General features: G+C 46.0%; 1 protein-coding gene across 1 annotated transcript in view; it reads left to right on the top strand.

The window, feature by feature from the left end:
• LOC142473286 (uncharacterized) overlaps positions 1-22,757 on the top strand; it is a 35,151-nt gene extending 12,394 nt beyond the window's left edge. Inside the window, exons 2-6 of the mRNA XM_075580489.1 lie at positions 10,232-10,531; positions 10,805-10,918; positions 11,295-11,408; positions 11,783-11,896; positions 19,465-22,757. Of these exons, the coding sequence (XP_075436604.1) occupies positions 10,522-10,531; positions 10,805-10,918; positions 11,295-11,408; positions 11,783-11,896; positions 19,465-21,638 (2,526 nt within the window). The 5' untranslated portion in view covers positions 10,232-10,521 and the 3' untranslated portion in view covers positions 21,639-22,757. The remainder of the gene's footprint in view (positions 1-10,231; positions 10,532-10,804; positions 10,919-11,294; positions 11,409-11,782; positions 11,897-19,464) is intronic.
• The last annotated feature ends 455 nt before the right edge of the window (positions 22,758-23,212 follow it).

Raw genomic sequence — 23,212 nt, 5'->3', positions numbered from 1 at the left:
GTCCCTGTGTGTGTCACTGTGTCTGTCCCTGTGTGTGTCACTGTGTCTGTCCCTGTGTGTGTCAGTGTGTCTGTCCCTGTGTGTGTCACTGTGTCTGTCCCTGTGTGTGTCACTGTGTCAGTGTCTGTCCCTGTGTGTGTCAGTGTGTCTGTCCCTGTGTGTGTCAGTGTGTCTGTCCCTGTGTGTGTCAGTGTGTCTGTCCCTGTGTGTGTCAGTGTGCCTGTCCCTGTGTGTGTCAGTGTGCCTGTCCCTGTGTGTGTCAGTGTGCCTGTCCCTGTGTGTGTCAGTGTGCCTGTCCCTGTGTGTGTCAGTGTGCCTGTCCCTGTGTGTGTCAGTGTGTCTGTCCCTGTGTGTGTCACTGTGTCTGTCCCTGTGTGTGTCACTGTGTCTGTCCCTGTGTGTGTCACTGTGTCTGTCCCTGTGTGTGTCACTGTGTCTGTCCCTGTGTGTGTCACTGTGTCTGTCCCTGTGTGTGTCAGTGTGTCTGTCCCTGTGTCTGTCCTGTGTGTGTCACTGTGTCTGTCCCTGTGTGTGTCACTGTGTCTGTCCCTGTGTCTGTCCCTGTGTGTGTCACTGTGTCTGTCCCTGTGTGTGTCACTGTGTGTGTCACTGTGTGTGTCACTGTGTCTGTCCCTGTGTGTCAGTGTGTCTGTCCCTGTGTGTGTCAGTGTGTCTTCCCTGTGTGTGTCACTGGTGTCTGTCCATGTGTGTGTCACTGTGTCTGTCCCTGTGTGTGTCACTGTGTCTGTCCCTGTGTCTGTCCATGTGTGTGTCAGTGTGTCTGTCCCTGTGTGTGTCCCTGTGTGAGTCACTGTGTGTGTCACTGTGTGTGTCACTGTGTCTGTCCCTGTGTGAGTCACTGTGTCTGTCCCCTGTGTGTGTCAGTGTGTCTGTCACTCGGTATGACGGGGGGTTGGTGGGTGGGTCAGGGGGGTGATCAAAAACGGAGCTGGGGGAGGGGTCAAAAACGGAGCTGGGGGAGGGGTCAAAAACGGAGCTGGGGGAGGGGTCAAAAACGGAGCTGGGGGGGGGTCAAAAACGGAGCTGGGGGAGGAGTCAAAAACGGAGCTGGGGGGCAGGGGGTCAAAAACAGAGCTGGGGGAGGGGGTCAAAAACGGAGCTGGGGGAGGGGTCAAAAACGGAGCTGTGGAGGGTCAAAAAACGGAGGGTCAAACCCCCCCCATCCAGCAGTACCAATTCCTCACCTCAGGTAGCAGTAGTAAGTAGAAGCAGTAGTAGTAGTAGTAGTAGTAGCAGTAGTAGCAGTAGTAGTAGTAGTAGTAGTAGTAGTAGTAGTAGTGTGGCCAGGGGTTAGAGCGCACCGGCCAATGAGAGCCATGGGGGGGGGGGGGGCAGCAATCCGGAGGGGTGAGACATATGTGTGTGTATATACTGTTAGACCACACCGGCCAATGAGAGGTGTTCAGGGGCGGTGGGACCGGCCAATGAGAGGTTTGCAGGGGCGGGTGGGCCAAGGGAGCAATCTCATTGGCCTGAGGGACACAGGCCATGCAGACATACAGTGCTTTCAGAAATATATAATAGATTGCTATACTTCAGCATCTCTTGTAGAATGCCATCTGGTCCGCTGGCTTTCTTGGTTTTTATTATTTTTCTTTTTTCTTTTATTTCCTGGATTGTGATTGGTATGTCCAGGGGTTTTGGTTATCTTTTATAGTGTTCTCCAGTGATGTTTGTTTGGTGAGGATTTGTTTTTGTTCTTGCGTCAGGTTTTCTTCTGGGATTTCTTGGTAAAGGTCCTCGAAGTAGTTTTTCCCAGATGTTGCCATTTGAATGGCCAGGTGTCTGTTATTCTGCTTTGTATCCAGATGTTTCCAGGTTTGCCAGAAAGTATTTTCATCTAATGCTTCTTCAAGTCTTTCTAGTTTTTTGGCAATGTGGTTTTGTTTTTTCTTCCTTAGGGTGTGCCTGTAGTGCTTTAGGTGTTGGTGGTACCTCATTCGTAGTTCTGTATTGTTTGGGTCTCTGTGTTTTTGTTTTGATATTGTTCGCAGGCTTTTTCTAAGGGTGTTGCATTCCTTATCAAACCATTTTTCTTTGATTTTGTCATTTGTTGATGGTCATTTAGGGCTAGTTTTTTTCAGGTTTGATTTCTTTGCTATTAGATGGAATATTATTTGAGGTTTCTTACTGCCAGGTTTACACCGTGTTTGTTCTGCTCGTAGTTTGTGTCCTGGAAGCTTTGGAGTAGGTTTCCAACTTCTGAGCTGTTGATTGTTTCTGTGTATGTCGCGAGGCTCTGTTTTGTCCCATTTGTAGGTGGCTTTCAGGCTATGAAGGTTGGAGAGGGGGTTTTTGTGTTGTGCTTGGTTGGTCTGGTCTCTTAATAAAGAGCAGGGTTTGATTGTGGTCTGATAGGGGTGATGCTGGTGTAACTATGAAAGCACTGATGGCTTGTGGGGTCTATGTCAGTTATTGCGTAGTCCACTACGCTGCTGCCCCAGCACAGAGCTATATGTGTATCTACCCAAAGAGTCTCCTCTTGTCCGTCCATTGATAATGTACAGTCCCAGACCGCGACACAGGTTTAGGAGCTCTTTACCATTTTTGTTTGTTGCACTGTCGTAGCTGGTTCTTTGACGTGTCACAGAGCTATGACAAGTGTCATTTCCAAAGATGTAGTTATTTCCATCTGAAGATATGTAATCCTGTTCTCTGCCTGTTCTGGCGTTCAGGTCTCTCTCTCTCTCTCTCTCTCTCTCTCTCTCTCTCTCTCTCTCCTCTCTCTCTCTCTCTCTCCCACACTCTCTCTCTCTCCCACACTCTCTCTCTCTCCCACACTCTCTCTCTCTCCCACACACACTCTCTCTCTCTCTCCCACACACACTCTCTCTCTCTCTCCCACACACACTCTCTCTCCCCCACACACTCTCTGTCTCCCCCCACACACACTCTCTCTCTCTCTCCCCCACACACTCTCCCCCACACACTCTCTCTCCCCCACACACTCTATCTCTCTCTCCCCCACACACTCTCTCTCGCTCTCTCTCCCCCCCACACTCTCTCGCTCTCTCTCCCCCCCACACTCTCTCTCTCGCTCTCCCCCCCACAATCTCTCTCTCGCTCTCTCTCCCCCCCCACACTCTCTCTCTCGCTCTCTCTCCCCCCCCACACTCTCTCTCTCGCTCTCTCCTCCCCCCCACACTCCTCTCTCCCCCCCACACTCTCTCTCTCACTCTCTCTCTCCCCCACACACTCTCTCTCGCTCTCTCTCCCCCCCCCCCCACACTCTCTCTCTCGCTCTCTCTCCCCCCCACACTCTCTCTCTTGCTCTCTCTCCCCCCACACTCTCTCGCTCTCTCTCCCCCCCACACTCTCTCTCTCCCCCCCACACACACTCTCTCCCTCCCCCACACACTCTCTCTCTCTCGCCCACACACTCTCTCTCCTCCCCCACACTCTCCTCTCTCGCTCTCTCTTCCTCCCACACTCTCTCTCTCTCTCTCCCCGCCACACTCTCTCTCTTGCTCCTCTCTCCCCCCCACACTCTCTCTCCCCCACACTCTCTCTCTCCCCACACTCTCTCTCTCTCTCCCCCACACTCTCTCCCCCCACACTCTCTCTCTCCCCCCACACTCTCTCTCTCCCCCCCCACACTCTCCACCACACTCTCTCTCCCCCCCCACACTCTCTCTCACTCTCTCTCCCCCCCACACTCTCTCTCGCGCTCTCTCCCCCCCCACACTCTCTCTCACTTTCTCTCCCCCCACACTCTCTCTCTTGCTCTCTCTCCCCCCCACACTCTCTCTCGCTCTCTCTTCCCCCCCACACTCTCTCTCTCGCTCTCTCTCCCGCTCTCTCTCCCCCCCACACTCTCTCTCTCGCTCTCTCTCCCCGCTCTCTCTCTCCCCCCCCCACACTCTAGATCTCTTATTTACCCTATATATCTTACTTGCCCTATACTACACCGAAATAACCTATACTACTTTCTTCCAGATCTGACTCAAGCTTCACACGGAAGACATCGGAACCCCCCCTAACCCAGAAGAGAGGTAGGGAACACCTCCCCTCCAATGTATAACATTGCAGGAATGAGGGTACCTGGACATTGAGGGACTGCGGATCAGGTAAGATCCCAGGCGGGATTACTGCTTTAGATATTGTGAAGCAGGGACGTCCAGACACTGGTTAAGGGTTTCAGGAAACTAGTCATTCACACCTGGCTTTTATTTCTAGATCCGACATTTACATACACACACACACGTAACAAGGACTAATTGTAGTATAATGTAATACAATAAATACATTTATGTCAAAAACAGAATGTTGTTCTAACTAGGAATTTATTAAATGTATTTTATTTCTATATTTTATTTTAAAGTGGGTTGGGGGCGGGACTAGGGTTGGGGGTGGGACTTTTTGTTGGGGGCGGGTGATTTGTCGAACACTGATATATATACATACATACATACATACATAGTCACTGTCTCAGTAGGCTGGAATGGAGGATATGTGTACCTTCCAGCACTCAGCCAGTTAACCTTCCAGCACCTGCAGCCTAATTAAGGCAGGATTCCTGAAAGACTGCAGGTTAAAAGATACAGGAAGCTGTGAGACACAGAGCCAGACCCAGGAAGCCAGAGAGGCAGTGAGAGAGACTGACCGGTTTTCCCTCAGAGAAGGAGGGAGGCAGAAGGGGCTCCGCAGCTACCAAAGGCTGGTTATAGAAGTTGGCAGATTGTGAAAGGAGCTACTGAGAGAACCGTGCTGAAGCAGTGTGAGAGAAGCTGCTGAGAGAGCCGTGCTGAAGCAGTGTAAGAGAAGCTGCTGAGAGAGCCATGCTGAAGCAGTGTGAGAGAAGCTGCTGAAAGAGCCATTCTGAAGCAGGGAAATTGCAGATGGTCTAAGATAAGCAAAACCCTTTCTATTATTTACAAAGACTTTGCTGTTACTGTATTGCCCATGCCAGGGCATGTTTTGGTCTGACAACCAGCTTAGCTGGCGGCCCTGATAGTAAGGGACTGAAGAAGTCAGTAAGCTCCCTGACGGGTATAGGCGTTTATTTATGTTTTATTTTAATTTGGTTTTCTTAAAGGGACGGTGGACCTGGGAATACGTTACTTAAACCCCTATAAATAAACCCAAAGTAAATCGAAGTACTCTGTTTCCGGCCTTATTTGGGATCAAAGGGACCTCAACGTGATGTGGTTGTCACATATGGTGGCGTTTAATGCGGGCAGTCCCTAAGGCACCATGCAGCGGGAACTGTGGGGTTGAAGCGAAATGCGGGGATTTAAAATGGCCACCCAACTGAAGTGAAAAGCAAGCAAAGTTTGTCCCAAAATGTATGACCAGTTATGCTCCAGCATGCACAGAGAATGTATGTAGTGTGGATGCAATAGCACCCAGAGGTCAGAAGATTGAAAGGTACTGAACTCAAGCAGAAAACAAAATTTTTCTGAAGAAAGTGGAAATTACAGCTAGCAAGTGCTGAGTGTAAAGTTTACCCCGTGGGGTATGAAAGGATTATTGTGTAAAGCTAATGCCTTTTGCTGAAGTGAGTGAAGTTGCAGCTAGCAAGTGCGGTGTATAAAGATAACGCACATAAGCAAAGTGCTGAATGTCTGAATTTCCCTGCTGGGGTTTTAAAATGGCCGACGTGAAATGTTTGTTTTGCAATGTACGTAATCATACAACACAGTGTCCCTTCAGGCCCTACGATGATGATGACGACGATGACTCATACCAGATAAATTTAGTATGCTGGGCCTGTCGTGGGGTAGGTCACATGGAAGATGTGTGTCCCCAAATTTTCAAACACAAACAGCTGCAAAAGCAAACAAGGCCCTGTGAGTACAAGCAAGATCTGGAAGCTGATATCCGTTAGTGTGTGCCCAGTAATACTGATGTCTCTGGAGCTAATAAATCAAAAAGAAAGAAGAAAAAAAAGAAAATTGTTCCTCAAGTCACAGAAGCAGTGACCGAGCCACTTGAACCGGCGCTGTCAGGACATGCGTCAGAAAGGCGCCGAGATGTGCTGCAGACCGGAGTGATGGGCAGAATTGTCATGGGAACGGTGGCAAAGGAAAAGGAGGAGCAAAGGGATGCTGAATCCTTGATCCAGGATAAAGAGGCTTTAATTTCTGCACTCCAAGCTGCCCGCCATGATTATGAAGTCCTGTGGCCGGGATTGATGAAGGAGCGAGAAGCGAACGATGAGTTACAGAGGTGTATACTCTCAGCTTTACAAGGGTATGCGGCTTTGAAGGAAACAGAGTGTCTCTTACGGAGTGAGTTGGAGGAGGTGACGACTGGTCTGGAAAATGCCAACGCCTCAATTGCTACCATGGAGGAAAAGCAGAACAAATTGAACAAAGTGATGGCTAACCTCAAACAGAAATACGGGAAGGCTCTACAAGAGGTTCACGCTCTCAGCACAGAGGAGGAACACTCACACAAAGAGGGCCACAGTCTAAACACAGAGCTGGGTTTGTTGAAGGAAACCCATGAGAATGCCCTGAGGGATTTAGAGACTGTAAATAATAATAATAATAGCATGTTCTTGTATAGCGCTGCTAATTGTACGCAGTGCTTTACAGAGACATTTTGCAGACACAGGTCCCTGCCCCGTAGAGCTTACAATCTATGTGTTTGGTGCCTGAGGCACAGGGAGATATAGTGACTTGCCCAAGGTCACAAGGAGCCGACACTGGGAATTGAACTAGGCTCCCCTGCAGCAATCTCAGTGTCAGTCAGTGTCTTTACTCACTGAGCCACTCCTTCTCATAAAGAAAGAGAATGTAAGTCTGACACAGAAAAATTCAGTCTTGACAGATCAAATCAGTAAAGGTGATGAGAAGCTTCACCAAGCAGGAAAGGTGGAGAAGCAATTGATCCAGGAAAAGTTAGAATGCAGAGAGGATGCAACTTGTCTCCCTGGAGCAGCACACACAAGCAGCGCACCCATGGCAGAGCCAGCTGCAAGAGCTATGTGCAAGTCTACAAGCGGCCAAGGAGAAGCAACAAGTGCTAAAGAAACGGCTGAGTACCCAGTGTGTCCCCATAGAGCAGCATGAGGAGCTGAGGGCCACGCTGTGTGCCTCGAGCATCGCTGGGGGTGGAGCTTAGAAGCCAGGTGACTATGTATGAGAGGTAGCGCGAGAAGGTCCAGAGACTGGAGCAAGAGCTGGAGAAGCAGAGAGGCAACTCCATCTCCATGAGTCAGTATGCCAAGGAGAAAGAAGCCTGGAAAACAGAAGCAGCGGCGATCCTGGCGACAAACACTGCAGAGCTCCAAAAGATGAAGGCTGCACTGACACAAACTCAGAGCAAGCACCGGGAAGAAGTGAAGGCCCTGAGATGAGACTTGCAGGATCAAATTGAAGAGCTGCAAACGCAGGTTGCTGAGTGCAAGATACAGCTCGTCGAGAGGTGGAAGGTGTCCGTCCGTCAGATGAGGTGCCTGACATTACGCTATGAAACGGAGATGGCCGATATATACAAGCGGCTGGACCACACGGCCAATGAGGGGGCCCGGCTGCAGCTGGAGCTGGATAAGGTCCGGGAGGAGCACCAGCAGCTACAGGTCAAGAATAGAGAAAAGGTAACAGAGTTAAACCTGGCTCTGAATCAGCTGACAGATCTGGAATCACGACTAAACTTCAAAGAAGCTGAACTAGCAGCCGCACTGAGTGGGAAAAGACATACGGAAGGACTGCTTCAAAACTTAAGGGAGGACCTGGAGTCTGAGTGTGCTGGCCGCAAGATGACAGAGAAGCAAAAGCGTGACCTGAGGGAGGAGCTCGAGGCTCTGAAGATTGAGCAGGACGCTACGTTGGACTCTAAGGCTGCCCAGCAGGAGGTTCATCAGCTGAAGTTGGAATAAGCGGTTACCACCATAAGACAGACACTTGGGTTACAGAAGCAGTCCATGGAAAAGAAGGCGGTAGAGATAAAGCAAGTGAGGCGCACCAGGAAGCGTGACTGCAATACCGTTGCACTGCTACAGTCTACTTTCCACAAGGAACGGAATGGGAAGACCAAGGTGCGATGTAGTAGCACAGTAAGAAGCCAGTTGTACTATGGAACCCATAGTGGATTCATTGCAAGGAAGGCAGCCGCTGTGAAGAGACAGTCGAGAATGGGACTAAAGTGTGTCCATGTTCGTAAGATGAGAAAGACCTCACAGTTTTTCCAGCAACACTCCCAACGGAGTAAGTTATGGGGACAAGAAAGACAGGCCCAAGCCTACGAGTCTGCCGACTGTAATAGAGAGGCATCATTAAGACCCCCACCCAAATTGAAGTTCTGAAGATAAATGATGTGAAACCCAACACTAAAGGTATGCTGATGGGAAAAGGTCCAAAAGCCATCACCGCTGAAGCGGAGTTGCTGTCTTCGCGAGAAAAGGCCAAACAGGCACTGGCGAGTGAATGCCATGAGCCAACTGAGGTCAAGGCTCTTCTACAGGGTAATGGAGACTGAGCACAAGAGGAAGAAGGCAGAGATAGCTGATAGACAGCAGGATGCTCGGGAACATTTGAAAAAAGGGACACAACAAAGGCGGAGCTTCAACCCTAGACTCAGGCCGGCACAAGATAAAGAGGTAGCGAAGGACCAGTCTGCAGGGCCAGAAGGCCTGGTAATTGTCCCAAAGGGAAGATTTTTCAATTGGAAGACTAGGAAACGGAATTTTCGTGCGTCCCTGAGGAAGGTCACGCTTGGTTGATCGAAACGTTGGATGTGGTGCCATGTTACACTGAATATAGTTCTATTGGACTTACTGGACTGTGTGCTGTCTCGTTTTTTCCGGACTCCAATCTGGTAAAACCTATTTATTTACATGTGCATATGGGACAAGTATCAGCATTTTTTCCATATATATATTGTTTACAGTGTGCCAACTGAATGTGATTTGTTTATATATATATATATATATAGATATATATATATATATCTATCTAGATAGATACGTTCCACAGATATAACACAGAGAATAGTGCTTTTGATTCAGTATCAGAATATAACTATTCCGCTGGAAATTATCTGGGTCGGGAAGCAGTGATCCCATCATAATAGGACGGGCTTATAAGGGTCTGAGCAGGTGAGAAACTGTAGTTGATTGAGGAACAAATTAATGAGTGTGAGGGATCAAACCCCCCTATTTAATATAGTGAGAAGTGGGAACAGGTGAGGGGAAGTTACTGAGTGTTTCCCCAGGCACTCCTTTATATAAGAATGTCCTGCCAGGTACAAATGAGCTGAATGTGAGAAACTGGAGGTGATCGAGGAACAAATTAATGAGGCAGTGAGGGATCAAACCCCCCTATTTATTGTGGTAGGGTAAGGTGAGGGAAGTTACTGCACTGGTTCCTCTGCATTACCCACTTCTCACCGTATGAAATAGGAAAGTGAGACTGTGTCAGTATGGAGCAGAACTGATGGACCTGAGAGAGTATCGGGAGCATTTATCAAAGTCTCACTCATGTACTGTATCTGCTTTTTATTCATACTATGGAACTGTACAGTATTTTCAATACGTTTAGTCCACTTGTGAGAGAATCCTGTTCCTTGCGTACATCTCGCAATTCTGCTCTTGGAGCCTCCATCTCTTCCTGGCGCTGGCTCTATTTGCATGAACGCATACCTCATTACGTTTAGGAACTCTGCCTTCATTATGTCTAGGGCCTCTACAAATCGCATGCGCGTACTTCCCGGCTGGCCACCGCACTGAAATCTTTACTGTGCATGCATGCGCAATCTAAGATGGCGGCACCCTGCTCCGGGAGCCGCCGGGAGTACCTGACTCACGATCACCGCACACAGCAACCGCCGCACAGCTCCCCCAGCAACCACCCACACCTGCGGCCCGCCGACGGGTCCGCCATGGGGCTCGGCGGCACCCGCGATCGCCAGCAAGGTGAGGGGGGGGGCGACAAGCAGAGGGGGACCTGGCTACATCTTCATACTGTGGAACTGTACAGTATGTTACTATGTTACACTATGAGAACTTTACTGGTCTTTTGGCTGCTAATCTCCGACTCTCTTTATAATTTTCTAGATGGTTATGTTGTGACACAATCCTGAGTCATAAAAGTTTTGCAGTGTTTGAAATGAAGTTCCTGTTTGCGAATGGACCATATGTGTTTTTTGGTGCCCCTGTCTTCTCCGACTCCTTTGGGGTTAATGATTTAGGTGTGAAAGAGCTGATACTAAATGCTGTATATTTGTCCAAAAAAAACTGATCATTACAATTCTGTTTTATATACAGGCACATTCTAAAACCCAACACATATAGATTAAGTAACCTCCGGTCAGCACCTCCAGAGCAGCACTGCCCACTGCCAGCACCTCCCAGAGCAGCACTGTCCACTGCCAGCATCTCCCAGAGCAGTACTGCCCACTGCCAGCACCTCCAGAGCAGTACTGCCCACTGCCAGCACCTCCAGAGCAGCACTGCCCACTGCCAGCACCTCCAGAGCAGTACTGCCCACTGCCAGCACCTCCAGAGCAGCACTGCCCACTGCCAGCACCTCCAGAGCAGTACTGCCCACTACCAGCATGGATCCACGTGAGTAGAGGAGATCATTTAGTGCCTTTGGAATCTGCAAGGGGGGAATCTCTGATTATTTGGCAGTTATGCGAGTCAAACACCCAAACTAATCTTATTTTCTTATAGAACCATCAGCAGGTAAGAAGATAATATATCTTCACCTCTGTTATGTTCTGCCAGAAGGGCTAGTAATACATTTTTTTACAAGAGGTATTATATTATACCAATATCAGAAGCTCCCCCACTCCCAGCTTTACATGATGGGTTTTCCTTTACTTTACTTATTGCCAGGTTTCCCAGTGGTTGTACCGGAGAGGTTAGAGATTAAGTCAGAGAAAGAAGAACCGAACACAGAGGAACATCTGACCCCAATAAAGGAAGAAATAGATGTATTTCCTGTTTGTGGTAAGTACCCTTACACCCTCACTTGTCTTTATTCAGTATGTTTAAAAATGGACTGAAATGTGTACAATATTTTGGGAAATAATATTAAAGCGTGCATACAATTATAAGATACCTGTCCTAATGAAAAAAATGATTTATCTAAGGTTATATTGGGAATATTATTGTTATTGAGGTTTGAACATTGGTAGCTCCAAAATGATTTCAGCACTTGGGGGTAAAAACTTCTTCAGCACTCAAAGGGTTACTAACAAAGTAACATCAATCACTTCACCCCTCCCCCATAGGAATCAGTATGGAGTATTTCTGTATACTGATATCACAAGAAGCGCCCCCACTCCCAGCTTTACATGATGGATTTCCCTTTTCTTATTGCCAGGTTTCCCAGTGGTTGTACCGGAGAGTTTGGAGATTAAGTCAGAGAAAGAAGAGACAGACACAGAGGAACATCTGACCCCAATAAAGGAAGAAATAGATGCATTTCCTGTCTCTGGTAAGTACCCTTACATCCTCACTTATCTGTATTCAGTATGTTTAAAAATGGACTGAAATGTGTACAATATTTTGGGAAATAATATTAAAGCGTGCATACAATTATAAGATACCTGTCCTAATGAAAAAAATGATTTATCTAAGGTTATATTGAGGATATTATTGTTATTGAGGTTTGAACATTGGTAGCTCCAAAATGTTTTCAGCACTCGGGGGGTAAAAACTTCTTCAGCTCTCAAAGGGTTAATAAAGTAAAATCAATCCCTTCACCCCTCCCCCATAGGAATCAGTATAGAGTATTTCTGTATACTGATATCACAAGAAGCGCCCCCACTCCCAGCTTTACATGATGGGTTTCCCTTTTCTTATTGCCAGGTTTCCCAGTGATTGTACCGGAGAGTTTAGAGATTAAATCGAAGAAAGAAGAGCCCGACACTGAGGAACATATGACCCCAATAAAGAGTGAAACTGTTCCATTTCCTGTCTCTGGTGAGTACCTTTTCCCCTTTGTCTGCACAAAGGGATGTTATCTTGTTACAAGGAGCATGGTCACATTTAGTGAATATTCATGGTTAATTGCCTCTCATAGGAAGTCCCCAGGCCTGCTGGGTGTTCTGGGACAAGCCACATGCAGCAGAGTTAGAAGTGCAATATGGCTCTCAAACACGTATAAAGGTTGGAAATGCAGAGTTATGGGCATTTGACCATCAATAGATACGATAAAACGCATTTGGGAAAACAAATTCAAGGGACCCATCCCTAACTAACCTGGTTCCCCAGCTTAAACAATACCCTCTCATTAAGGGTCACTAGATACACAATAATATCCAGTCTTTAGACATAGCTTAACTAATAGATGGGGGACAGTGTCCCAAGAGTCCAGGCAATTCTTCCGGACAGTGAAAGTGATGATGTATACTATATATCTACAGTACCCTAAACCACTGACAACCACATAAGATTTACCTATTAAGGCTAGTGGAAGTCTATCAAGAGGGGTTATGAAAGGACATGATATGTGACATTATTGATTTTGGCTGATGTGGATAATGGAGGTCTAGGCTTCTTTGGGAAGGAAAACAAGATTCTAAAGGATACAAAGTGTATGTTTAACTCGTGGACATTCCCTGTGAGCATTGCTAGGGGAGTATTTAACCCCTTACTCTTCGGCTCCTCATTATCTATTTCACTTCGCACTTTTCTTTTAGATTCCATCACATTTTCATTGACTCACAATTATTTTTTATTTGAGTCCCAGTTTTACTTGCAGACACGGGGTACGGCTATGGGTACCTCCTTTGCCCCGTCGTGTGCTAATCTTTTTATGGGTCTCTGGGAATCCACATTTATTTTTGGTGATTCTAATCCTTTTCGGCATCATATTATTATTTTACAAGCGTTCTATTGATAACCTGATTAGGATTTGGGAAGGGGATTCACATTCACTGGACACTTTCATTAATCCACTTAATTCCAATATGTTGAATCTTAACTTTACTTATGAGCACCATATTCATCACATTATTTAGATATCACTTTATTTATTGGCATTACAGGAGAAATACAGACTGACATTTATAGGAAACAAAATTCCAGGAATACCTTTCTTAAAGCGGATAGCAATCACCCCAGGTCACTCATCCGGTGTATACCCAAGGGGCAATTCCTCCGCCTAAGGCGGCTTTGCTCTAACGAGGATTCTTTTGATCAACAGGCCACCGAATTGGCAAACAGATTTTCTGTCAGGGGCTGCAGAACAGGGATACAGAGGAGGCTTACATGAATGCCAAACTCTGTACTCATGCTGAGTTACTGTCTTATGGTTTGACTGGTTCTAGGCAGGGGGTTTAAATGAAGGAGAGACCAGGGCACTCCCGAAGGGTCCAATCCGCTGTTACACGGCATAGTTCCAATCCGCTCAATCATCCAGAAACATTGGAAGTGCTCACCATGGAGGAAGACCTTAGAGCCAATTGAACCAGGACCAAAAATTGCATTTAGAAAGGCTAAATCCTTGGCAAACTATCTTTCGCCTAGTTTATTTACCTCCAGGTCAGACCGTGTTCATGAATCAAATTTAATACACGTTTTTTTTTTTTTTTTCAAATATGATAAATGGGTATTTGTTGCTATGCCAATCCTATCAAATCTATTGATATTGTACACAGTAAGAAAACACACACACTGCCAGTTTTTATTTATTGTAATTGTAATTTTGTGATTTATTACTTAACCTGCGGTTGTGGTCGAGGATTCGTTGGGCGGACAATCAGACCAGTGAAGGTCAGAATTATGGAGCACATTCGTTCTATTAAAAAACTAGATCAGATTCTCCCAGTTTCCAAACATTTTACACATTGTACATTTGGAAACTTGTCCACCTTTCATTTTTCAGCGATTGAATCTATACCTGTCCCTACACGAGGGGATTGAATTTATACCTGTTCCTACACGAGGGGATTGAATTTATACCTGTCCCTACACGAGGGGATTGAATCTATACCTGTTCCTACAGGAGGGGGTTGAATCTATACCTGTCACTACACAAGGGGATTGAATTTATACCTGTCCCTACACGAGGGGATTGAATCTATACCTTTCACTGCACGAGGGGGTGATAGAATTAAACAGCTTAATCAGCGTGAGGTGTTTTGGACCCACTCACTTAATACTCTATCCCCTTTTGGGATTAATACAGAATGGGACCTAAAATTCCTTTGCCCATTCTCAGGTTATATAATACTGTGTGTTTTTCATATACATTTGTTTCTATCATTGAGATACATATGTGTCTCTCTCTAGTCACATTTGATGAGTAGTATTGTATCCTTACTGTGGCAATTTTCTCAGTGTGGTTTATTTATTTACATCTTATTCATTATGTACAGTTAGGTCCGGAAATAATTGGACACTGACACAATTTTCATAATTTTGGCTCTGTACGCCACCACAATGGATTTTAAAATGAAACAACTGAGATGCAATAGAAGTGCAGACTTTCAGCTTTAATTCAAGGGGTTGAACAAAAATATTGTATGAAACGTTTAGGATTTGCAACCATTTTCATACACGGTCCCCTTATTTCAGGGGCTCAAATGTAATTGGACAAATTAACACAATCATAAATAAAATGTTCATTTTTAATACCTTGTCGAGAATCCTTTGCAGGCATTGACTGCTTGAAGTCTGGAACGCATGGATATCACCAAGTGCTGGGTTTCCTCCTTTGTGATGCTTTGCCAGGCCTTTACTGCAGCTGTCTTCAGTTGTTGTTTGTTCGTGGGTCCTTCTGCCTTACGTTTTGTCTTCAGCAAGTGAAATGCATGCTCGATCGGGTTGAGATCAGGTGATTGACTCGGCCATTGCAGAATATTCCACTTCTTTGCCTTAAAAAAAACTCCTGGGTTGCTTTCGCAGTATGTTTTGGGTCATTGTCCATCTGTCCAATCAACTTCGCTGAATTTGGCTGAATCTGAGCAGACAATATATCCCTATACACTTCAGAATTCATCTGGCTGCTTTTCTTCTGTCACATCATCAATAAACACTAGTGACCCAGTGCCATTGTAAGCCATGCATGCCCATGCCATCACACTGCCCCCACCGTGTTTTACAGATGATGTGGTATGCTTCGGATCATGAGCCATTCCAAGCCTTCTCCATACTTTTTTCTTCCCATCATTCTGGTACAGGTTGATCTTAGTTTAATCTGTCCAAAGAATGCTGTTCCAGAACTGGGCTGGCTTTTTGAGATATTTTTTGGCAAAGTCTAATCTGGCCTTTCTATTCTTGAGGCTTATGAATGGTTTGCACCTTGTGGTGAACCCCCTGTATTTGATCTTGTGAAGTCTTCTCTTTATGGTAGACTTGGATAATGATATGCCTAGCTCCTGGAGAGTGTTCTTCACATGGCTGGATGTTGTGAAGGGGTTTTTCTTTACCATGGAAAGGATCCTACGATCATCCACCACTGTTGTCTTCCATGAACACCAGTGTGTTCTTTTTTTCTCAGAATGTATCAAACTGTTGATTTGGCCACTCTTAATATTCCTGCTATCTCTCTGATGGATTTTTTTTTGCAGCCTAAGGATGCCCTTTTTCACTTGCATTGAGAGCTCTTTTGACCGCATGTTGTGGGTTCACAGCAACAGCTTCCAAATGCGAATGCCACACCTGGAATCAACTCCAGACCTTTTACCTGCTTAATTGATGATGAAATAACGAAGGAATAGCCCACACCTGTCCATGAAACAGCTTGAGTCAATTGTCCAATTACTTTTGTTCCCTTGAAAAAGAGGGGCTTACATATTAAAGAGATGTAATTCCTAAATGTCACGGTCACTTATGACAGGCTATAATAATACACCAAATAACTGGGTTGAACTGAACGAGGCTTAGAAATAATAAAGTATATTTATTCCTTTAGATAGGTGAACACACAATATAGTACAGTAACAGGCAAGAGGTAACACTTACTTGGGGGATGGGGGATGAGAAGTATGTTGAATAGCAATTCTCCAGCAATCAGGTACAATCAAGATGGTATAGAAGACAAAGGATATAGGGTGGACAACAGTTTATATATCTTTTGTAACCCTATCCTTAACATTAAGTACAGGTGATTGGATCACAATTACCTGTAGCCAATCTTTAACGTGGGAACAGATTTTGATACAAGCCCCCAGCTAGTTGGCTCATGCGCATTTAGCCTCTGGGGTCTCATTTCTGTAGCCCCACATTTGCATCAGGAATGCCAGCCAGTCTACTAAATGGAATTTCTGGCAGGATACTCTTTGTTGTAGGGTGTTAAATGTGACACTTACAGACTGCTCTGGTTTGAGTCGTCTCTGCCCTCAGGTAAACAGTGAGGGTGACAAAATCCTTTGAACAACACTTAAGTCCTAGACATTGGGTTGCCTCTCTGACCATATGCTTCCTTTTGCCCAAAGGAATTTACTCTGGTTTCTGTCCCTGCCTTGGGACACAGTATTAAAGATAAAACACAAACATGCTAGAAGGTCCGGTTCTGTTGGGCTTAGCGAGTCCAAACTTCCCAGTTCTCAATGCCGGAACTGGGACACCATATGGTCCAATTTGCGACCCGCTACGACCTTCGGAACCGGAGTTACACAAATACACTTTAAACCGTTTCTCATTTTAATACAAAAATCTCTGCTGTAAATTAAATCACGGTTTTTCACTAAATCCCCATTGAAAACAACGGGCTCCGCCGCCATAGACTTTCAATGGCAAACCGTCGCCGTTGGCGGCTATGGGAATCCGCCGCAGACTTTCAATGGGGCAGCGCCGCCGTTGAAGTCTATGGGGTTTTTCCGCCATAGCCGGTCAATGGAAATTGGCCGCCATTGGAGTCTATGGGAGAAGTCCCGAACTTTCAAGGGGGTCCATACTCCGTCGGGTTGGTCCAAGAGGGTCAAGGATGGTTCTGCAGTCATGTCGGAGCAGTGACTACAGGTTCCCCAAACCCTGGCCCTCTGGACCCTCCGGAACCGGAGATATGGATTCATGGTTTTTAGCTTTTTTCACTTAATCGATTTTCTGAGCTGTTTCTGCCGCCGCCATTGGAACCTATGGCGCGACCCGCTCTCTCGGCACGACCCTTCTCGGGTGTCTAGGATTCGGTGACCCGGTTGTGGTCGAGTGGGGGGAGGCCTAGGAACTAAGGGCAAAAATAATTTTATTTCTAGGTGCTCTAGAACTGTAGATTCCCACGTCACTTAACGTTGAACTTGACTAACAGTGATCAAAGCTCTCTTTTAGATAATGTACCCGCTTTGCGGTTTTGACGGCAGCCAACTCGTTCCTGGAAAGCGCCGTTGAGGAACCTCCATTGAAGTCAATGGGCCCATTGACTTACAATGGGAAACCGCCACTCCTCCTCTCGGACGCCACCTGCTGGTCTTCACAGGAAGCAAGACGAAAACAGCAAGATTCGCCATTGAAATGTATTGAGCTTCAATGACGGCCTATGAGACCCTGCAAAATGGTGCCTGAAAAGGCGGGAAATTTACACAAAGGGCTATAATCACTAAAGAACTATTAACCCTTGCACTCCTGGATGGATCCTAGTGTGTGTGTGATGCAGACACTGATATAACAATAAAGCATGGGAACCGGGGATTATACATTTGCATGTTATAACAAGGGTTAAATTACATTTCTGGACCTCAGTCCAGTTAACCCCTTGTCTCCCTTGTCTCCCTGGTGAGGTCAGGGGATGGCCAAATGGAGTGCAATCCCTTTAATACCGGGCCACCCCCTTTCTCCCTCTACACTAAAGCCTTCCTCCAATTTGGATGTGAATACCTTCAAATTAAAGCTCATATACTGCACTTTAAGCCCTTATTCATTATTTAACTGTAACTTGAATTTATTTTCGTACACAGCCGAAATAATAAAACTTGTATCAGTGTCCAATTATTTCCGGACCTAACTGTATATTCCCTTTATCAAGATTCAAATTGTTCTTTGCCTTGGTAGTTGAATTTACATTTATTATATGTATATTATTACATGATTATATTATTTGGTGTTGCAGTTAAATTAAATAATTTTATTCTCTCCACATCCTATCCATTTTTAAATTTGATGCTTTTTCATTTAATTTTTATTGTCCTTATGAATCTATTTAAGTTTATTGTTATTGTATTCTTTATTGTGTCCTTTTGCTGGATTTCTCCCCCACAGTTATACTGCCTTCTTTCCGTGGTTACATTTTCCCCAGACTGTTTTATTCACATGGGATGTTTTTACCTGGGATACAGGTAGGCAGTGTTTCCGGCGGGGAGTGCCTATAACGTGACACTCTCTAGACTCAGGAAACCACTCTTTGATAAAGCGCCCATGGCGAGAAACGCGTTGGAGGTTTCTCTTGTAACTTAGGCTGTGTGCCTCAATAACTCTTTTATTTTTTCTACTTTTGCCTCCAGTTCTTCTTTTCTGCAGTGCTCCTTTTTTTCTTTGTTTTGAATGTGGGAGAAGAAGGAAAGAGAGTAGTCAAATATTACACCAAGGCCGCGTGCTTGGGAAATTATATGAATAGTATTTGTGACCTACAAAATATGACCCAAAATGGAGCAGTTTAGTTTGTGGGTCTTTTTTAGCAGAAGATTACATGGGCAGTGTAGTCGCTGCATCACTTAGATTGTAAGCTCTCCAGGGCAGGGATTTCCGTTCCTATTGTCTGATTGTGTTTGTTGCACTTATTGTATTATAATTCCCTGTACTGTATTGTTTCTGCTGTAAAGCGCTGAGTACACTGCGGGCCTTATATAAATAAAGACATACATCCATGGGCATCTACAGTATCTTTACACTATAGGTTGCTGTCTGGTTTAGTTGATATTATTAACGCACTAATATGATAGACCAGGAGTTCCTTAACTTTACTTCTCATGGGCATTTTAATGTTAATTATTTGGAGGATGTATATGTACCCTTAAATAATGCATAGACAGAGGATGAGACACGCACTCAATATCAATGGTAATAGAGGTGGGGTACTTAGCTGCCGGTGCGCTGGTCCTGGGGAGCTCCTGTAGTCCCAAATATTCCAGTACAAAGCAGAAGAAGCAGGCACATGGTCTTACTCAAAAGGAGGTTTAATATGCCATAAAGTCCAACGTTTCGGCAGTCAAATACTGCCTTTCAGAAAGGCAGTATTTGACTGCCGAAACGTTGGACTTTATGGTATATTAAACCTCCTTTTGAGTAAGACCGTGTGCCTGCTTCTTCTGCTTTCCCTTAAATAATGCATACAGTAATATATAACTTGAATTTATGTATCAATGATTTCACTGTGAGAGCTGCTACAAATACATTTCAGGCCTCCAGGAACCACCACAGTCATTAGGGGTCACTGTATGTCCATGTGCCAAAATGTGCCACAATTTTAAAGCCCTGGGTGAAGAGAATATTTTGTTAATTAAGTATTGGTGAAATAAATTCTTCAGTGTTTTGGATTTGTAATTTGCGTTCAGTAATTTGATTTACAGATTAAAACATTTGTTCTGTCTTTTTTTGTTTACTTCTGTTAGAGAACGGCCTGAATGAGGAACAGAACTTGAGCTCTGATACATCCAGAAGCTGGCTGACTCCTCGCCGCCCAGAAGTGCCAAAAAACAATGATTCCTGCCACATTTTAGGCACGTGCAAGGAACCAGTGCCACATGATGGTGAATTTACAGACCTTGTACAGCACACAGCGGAGACGGACTCTAAATATGGGTCCAGCAAAAGGTATGCGAGAGATGCAAGAAGAAGCCGCGGTGCTCAGCCTTTTCTCTGTTGTCAGTGTGGCAAAAGCTTCTCACTGGACAGGGACCTGCTCACACACCTTTGTGTCCCCGCTATGGAGCAAACCTTTACATGTACAGATGGGGGGAGCAGTTTCTCACTGAAGGGGAAACTTCTTTCACACCAGATGATTCAGACATCAGTGACTCCTTTTTCTTGTACAGTGTGTGGGAAACAGTTAAGTACTAAGTGGACCCTCCTCAATCATCAGAGGGTTCATACAGGAGAGAAACCATTCACATGTGCAGAGTGTAGTAAAAGCTTTTCTCAGAAGGCAGATCTCCTCAACCATGAGCGGATTCATACAGGGGAGAAACCATTCACATGTACAGAGTGTGGGAAACAATTCAGTATTAAGACAAACCTCCTCAGTCACCAGATGACCCATACAGGGGAGAAACCATTCTCATGTACAGAGTGTGGGAAACAATTTAGTATTAACAGCAGCCTCCTCAGACACCAGATGACTCATACTGGAGAGAAACCATTCTCATGTACAGAGTGTGGGAAACAATTTAGTATTAACAGCAGCCTCCTCAGACACCAGATGAATCATACTGGAGAGAAACCATTCTCATGTACAGAGTGTGGGAAACAATTTAGTATTAACAGCAGCCTCCTCAGACACCAGATGACTCATACTGGAGAGAAACCATTCACATGTGCAGAGTGTAGTAAAAGCTTTTCTACAAAGTGGGGGCTCCTCATCCATGAGTGGATTCATACAGGGGAGAAACCATTTACATGTACAGAGTGTGGGAAACAATTCATATTTAAGAGCCATCTCCTCAGACACCAGATGACTCATAAAGGAGAAAAACCATTCACATGTACAGAGTGTGGGAAACAATTCAGTATTAAGAAAAACCTCCTCAGTCACCAGATGACTCATACAGGGGAGAGACCATTCACATGTACAGAGTGTGGGAAACAATTCAGTATTAAGAAAACCCTCCTCAGACACCAGATGACCCATACAGGGGAGAAATCATTCACATGTACAGAGTGTAGTAAAAGCTTTTCTACAAAGGCGGGGCTCCTCATCCATGAGCGGATTCATACAGGGGAGAAACTATTTACATGTACAGAGTGTGGGAAACAATTCACAATTAAGAGCCATCTCCTCAGACACCAGAGGATTCATACAGGAGAGAAACCATTCACATGTGCAGAGTGTGGGAAACAATTCAGTATTAAGAAAAACCTCCTCAGTCACCAGATGACTCATACAGGGGAGAGACCATTCACATGTACAGAGTGTGGGAAACAATTCAGTATTAAGAAAACCCTCCTCAGACACCAGATGACCCATACAGGGGAGAAATCATTCACATGTACAGAGTGTAGTAAAAGCTTTTCTACAAAGGCGGGGCTCATCATCCATGAGCGGATTCATACAGGGGAGAAACTATTTACATGTACAGAGTGTGGGAAACAATTCACAATTAAGAGCCATCTCCTCAGACACCAGAGGATTCATACAGGAGAGAAACCATTCACATGTGCAGAGTGTAGTAAAAGCTTTTCTCAGAAGACAGATCTCTGCAACCATGAGCGGATTCATACAGGGGAGAAACCATTCACATGTACAGAGTGTGGGAAACAATTCAGTATTAAGAGCAGTCTCCTCAGACACCAGATGACTCATACAGGGGAGAAACCATTCACATGTACAGAGTGTGGGAAACAATTTAGTATTAAGAGGAGCCTCCTCAGACACCAGATGACTCATACAGGAGAGAAACCATTCTCATGTACAGAGTGTAGTAAAAGCTTTTCTAAAAAGGCGGGGCTCCTCATCCATGAGCGGATTCATACAGGGGAGAAACCATTTACATGTACAGAGTGTGGGAAACAATTCAGTACTAAGAGAAAACTCCTCAGACACGAGAGGATTCATACAGGAGAGAAATGATTCACATCTACACAGTGTGGGGAAACCATTCTGTATTAACCCTTTCCGGTTCAATGTCGGAATATATCCGACAAAATATTTTGCCACTTGCAGTCCAATGTCGGATCGGGAGGAGGAGGGAGGAAGATGTGGAGCGAGGTGCCGGCTGCAGCACAAGTCCCCTGCATTCCCCTTCTCTCAGCAGCCGCACTGATCCCTTCTCCCCCGCCCCCAGCCCTGCACCAATCACCCCCCCCAGCCCTGCACCGATCCCCACAGGCAGACAAAGCAGCTGACATCAGAGGTGGGGGGAGGAGGCTGGCTGTGTGTGTGCTGGGAGTCCCCTTCTCCCAGCAGCCGCACAGATTCCTCTCCCCCCCCCCCCCCCCAACCCTGCACCGAACCGCACAGGCAGACAAAGCAGCTGACGTAGGGTGTAGGGGGGGCTGTGTGTGTGCTGTGAGTCCCCTGCATTCCCCTTCTCCCAGCAGCTGCACTGATCCCTCCTCCACCCCCCAGCCCTGCACCCAACCCCAGCAGACAAAGCAGCTGATATCGGAGGGATGCAGAAAGATTGTGCCCGCAAAGATTGCGGATGCGTGCGCAAATATAAGAGCTTTAGAGCAGTAAGAGTGCTCAGTGAGAGCGCGCGCGCAGTAAGTGCGAGCAAAGTGAGTGCGCGCGCAGGGAAAAAAAAAGCTGTATGTGGTTTTTTTCTGGAAAATAAATTAGACTTCCTGGTGCACTTAGTGAAAATTAATTGGACCGCACAGGGTTAAAAACAACCTCCTCTTACACCAGAGGATACATACAGGGGAGAAAACATTCACATGTACATAGTGTGGGCAAAGCTTTTCTCAAATGAGCCACCTCCTCACCCACCACAGGATTCGTACACGGGAGAAACCATTTCCATGTACATAGTGGGGGGAAAGCTTTTCACAGAGGATCAGCCTCATTACACACATGAGGATTCATGCATGAGATAAAATATGTGATTGTTCAAAGTAGGGTTGGGCAATATACCAGTAGCATAGTAATATAATACTACAGTAATAAAAATGGACGGTAACGCAATACTTGCCATTACTTCTTACCATGGCATTCCTATCAGCAGCTGCAGAGAGGGGTGTGGGTCTGGCAGGGAGGCGTGGGGGTGGGTCTGGCAGAGAGGCGTGGGGGTGGGTCTGGCAGAGAGGCGTGGGGGTGGGTCTGGCAGGGAGGCGTGGGGGTGGGTCTGGCAGGGAGGCGTGGGGGTGGGTCTGGCAGGGAGGCGTGGGGGTGGGTCTGGCAGGGAGGCGTGGGGGTGGGTCTGGCAGAGAGGCGTGGGGGTGGGGACTGTGTCAGAGAGAGGACTGAGTGGATCTGGTAGAGACAGTGGAGTGGGAGCGAGTCTGGGAGCTCCTTGACTTTCACATGCTGCAGCTATAAGGAATCCTCCTGCTGGTAATCTCACCCTTCCATATTAACCACTTCCCCTCTGCCATGCCTCTTACCCCTTCCCTTCCACCATGACTCAACCCCTTTCTCTCCCCGTATTTCTCTCGGCTCTCACCCGTGCCTCTTGACCCCCTCCTTCCCCATTAACCCTCGCC

This window comes from Ascaphus truei, assembly GCF_040206685.1.
Source record: "Ascaphus truei isolate aAscTru1 chromosome 2 unlocalized genomic scaffold, aAscTru1.hap1 SUPER_2_unloc_5, whole genome shotgun sequence".
In the NCBI taxonomy this organism is placed as follows: Eukaryota; Metazoa; Chordata; class Amphibia; order Anura; family Ascaphidae; genus Ascaphus; species Ascaphus truei.
This window is presented reverse-complemented; position numbering and strand designations above follow the sequence as displayed.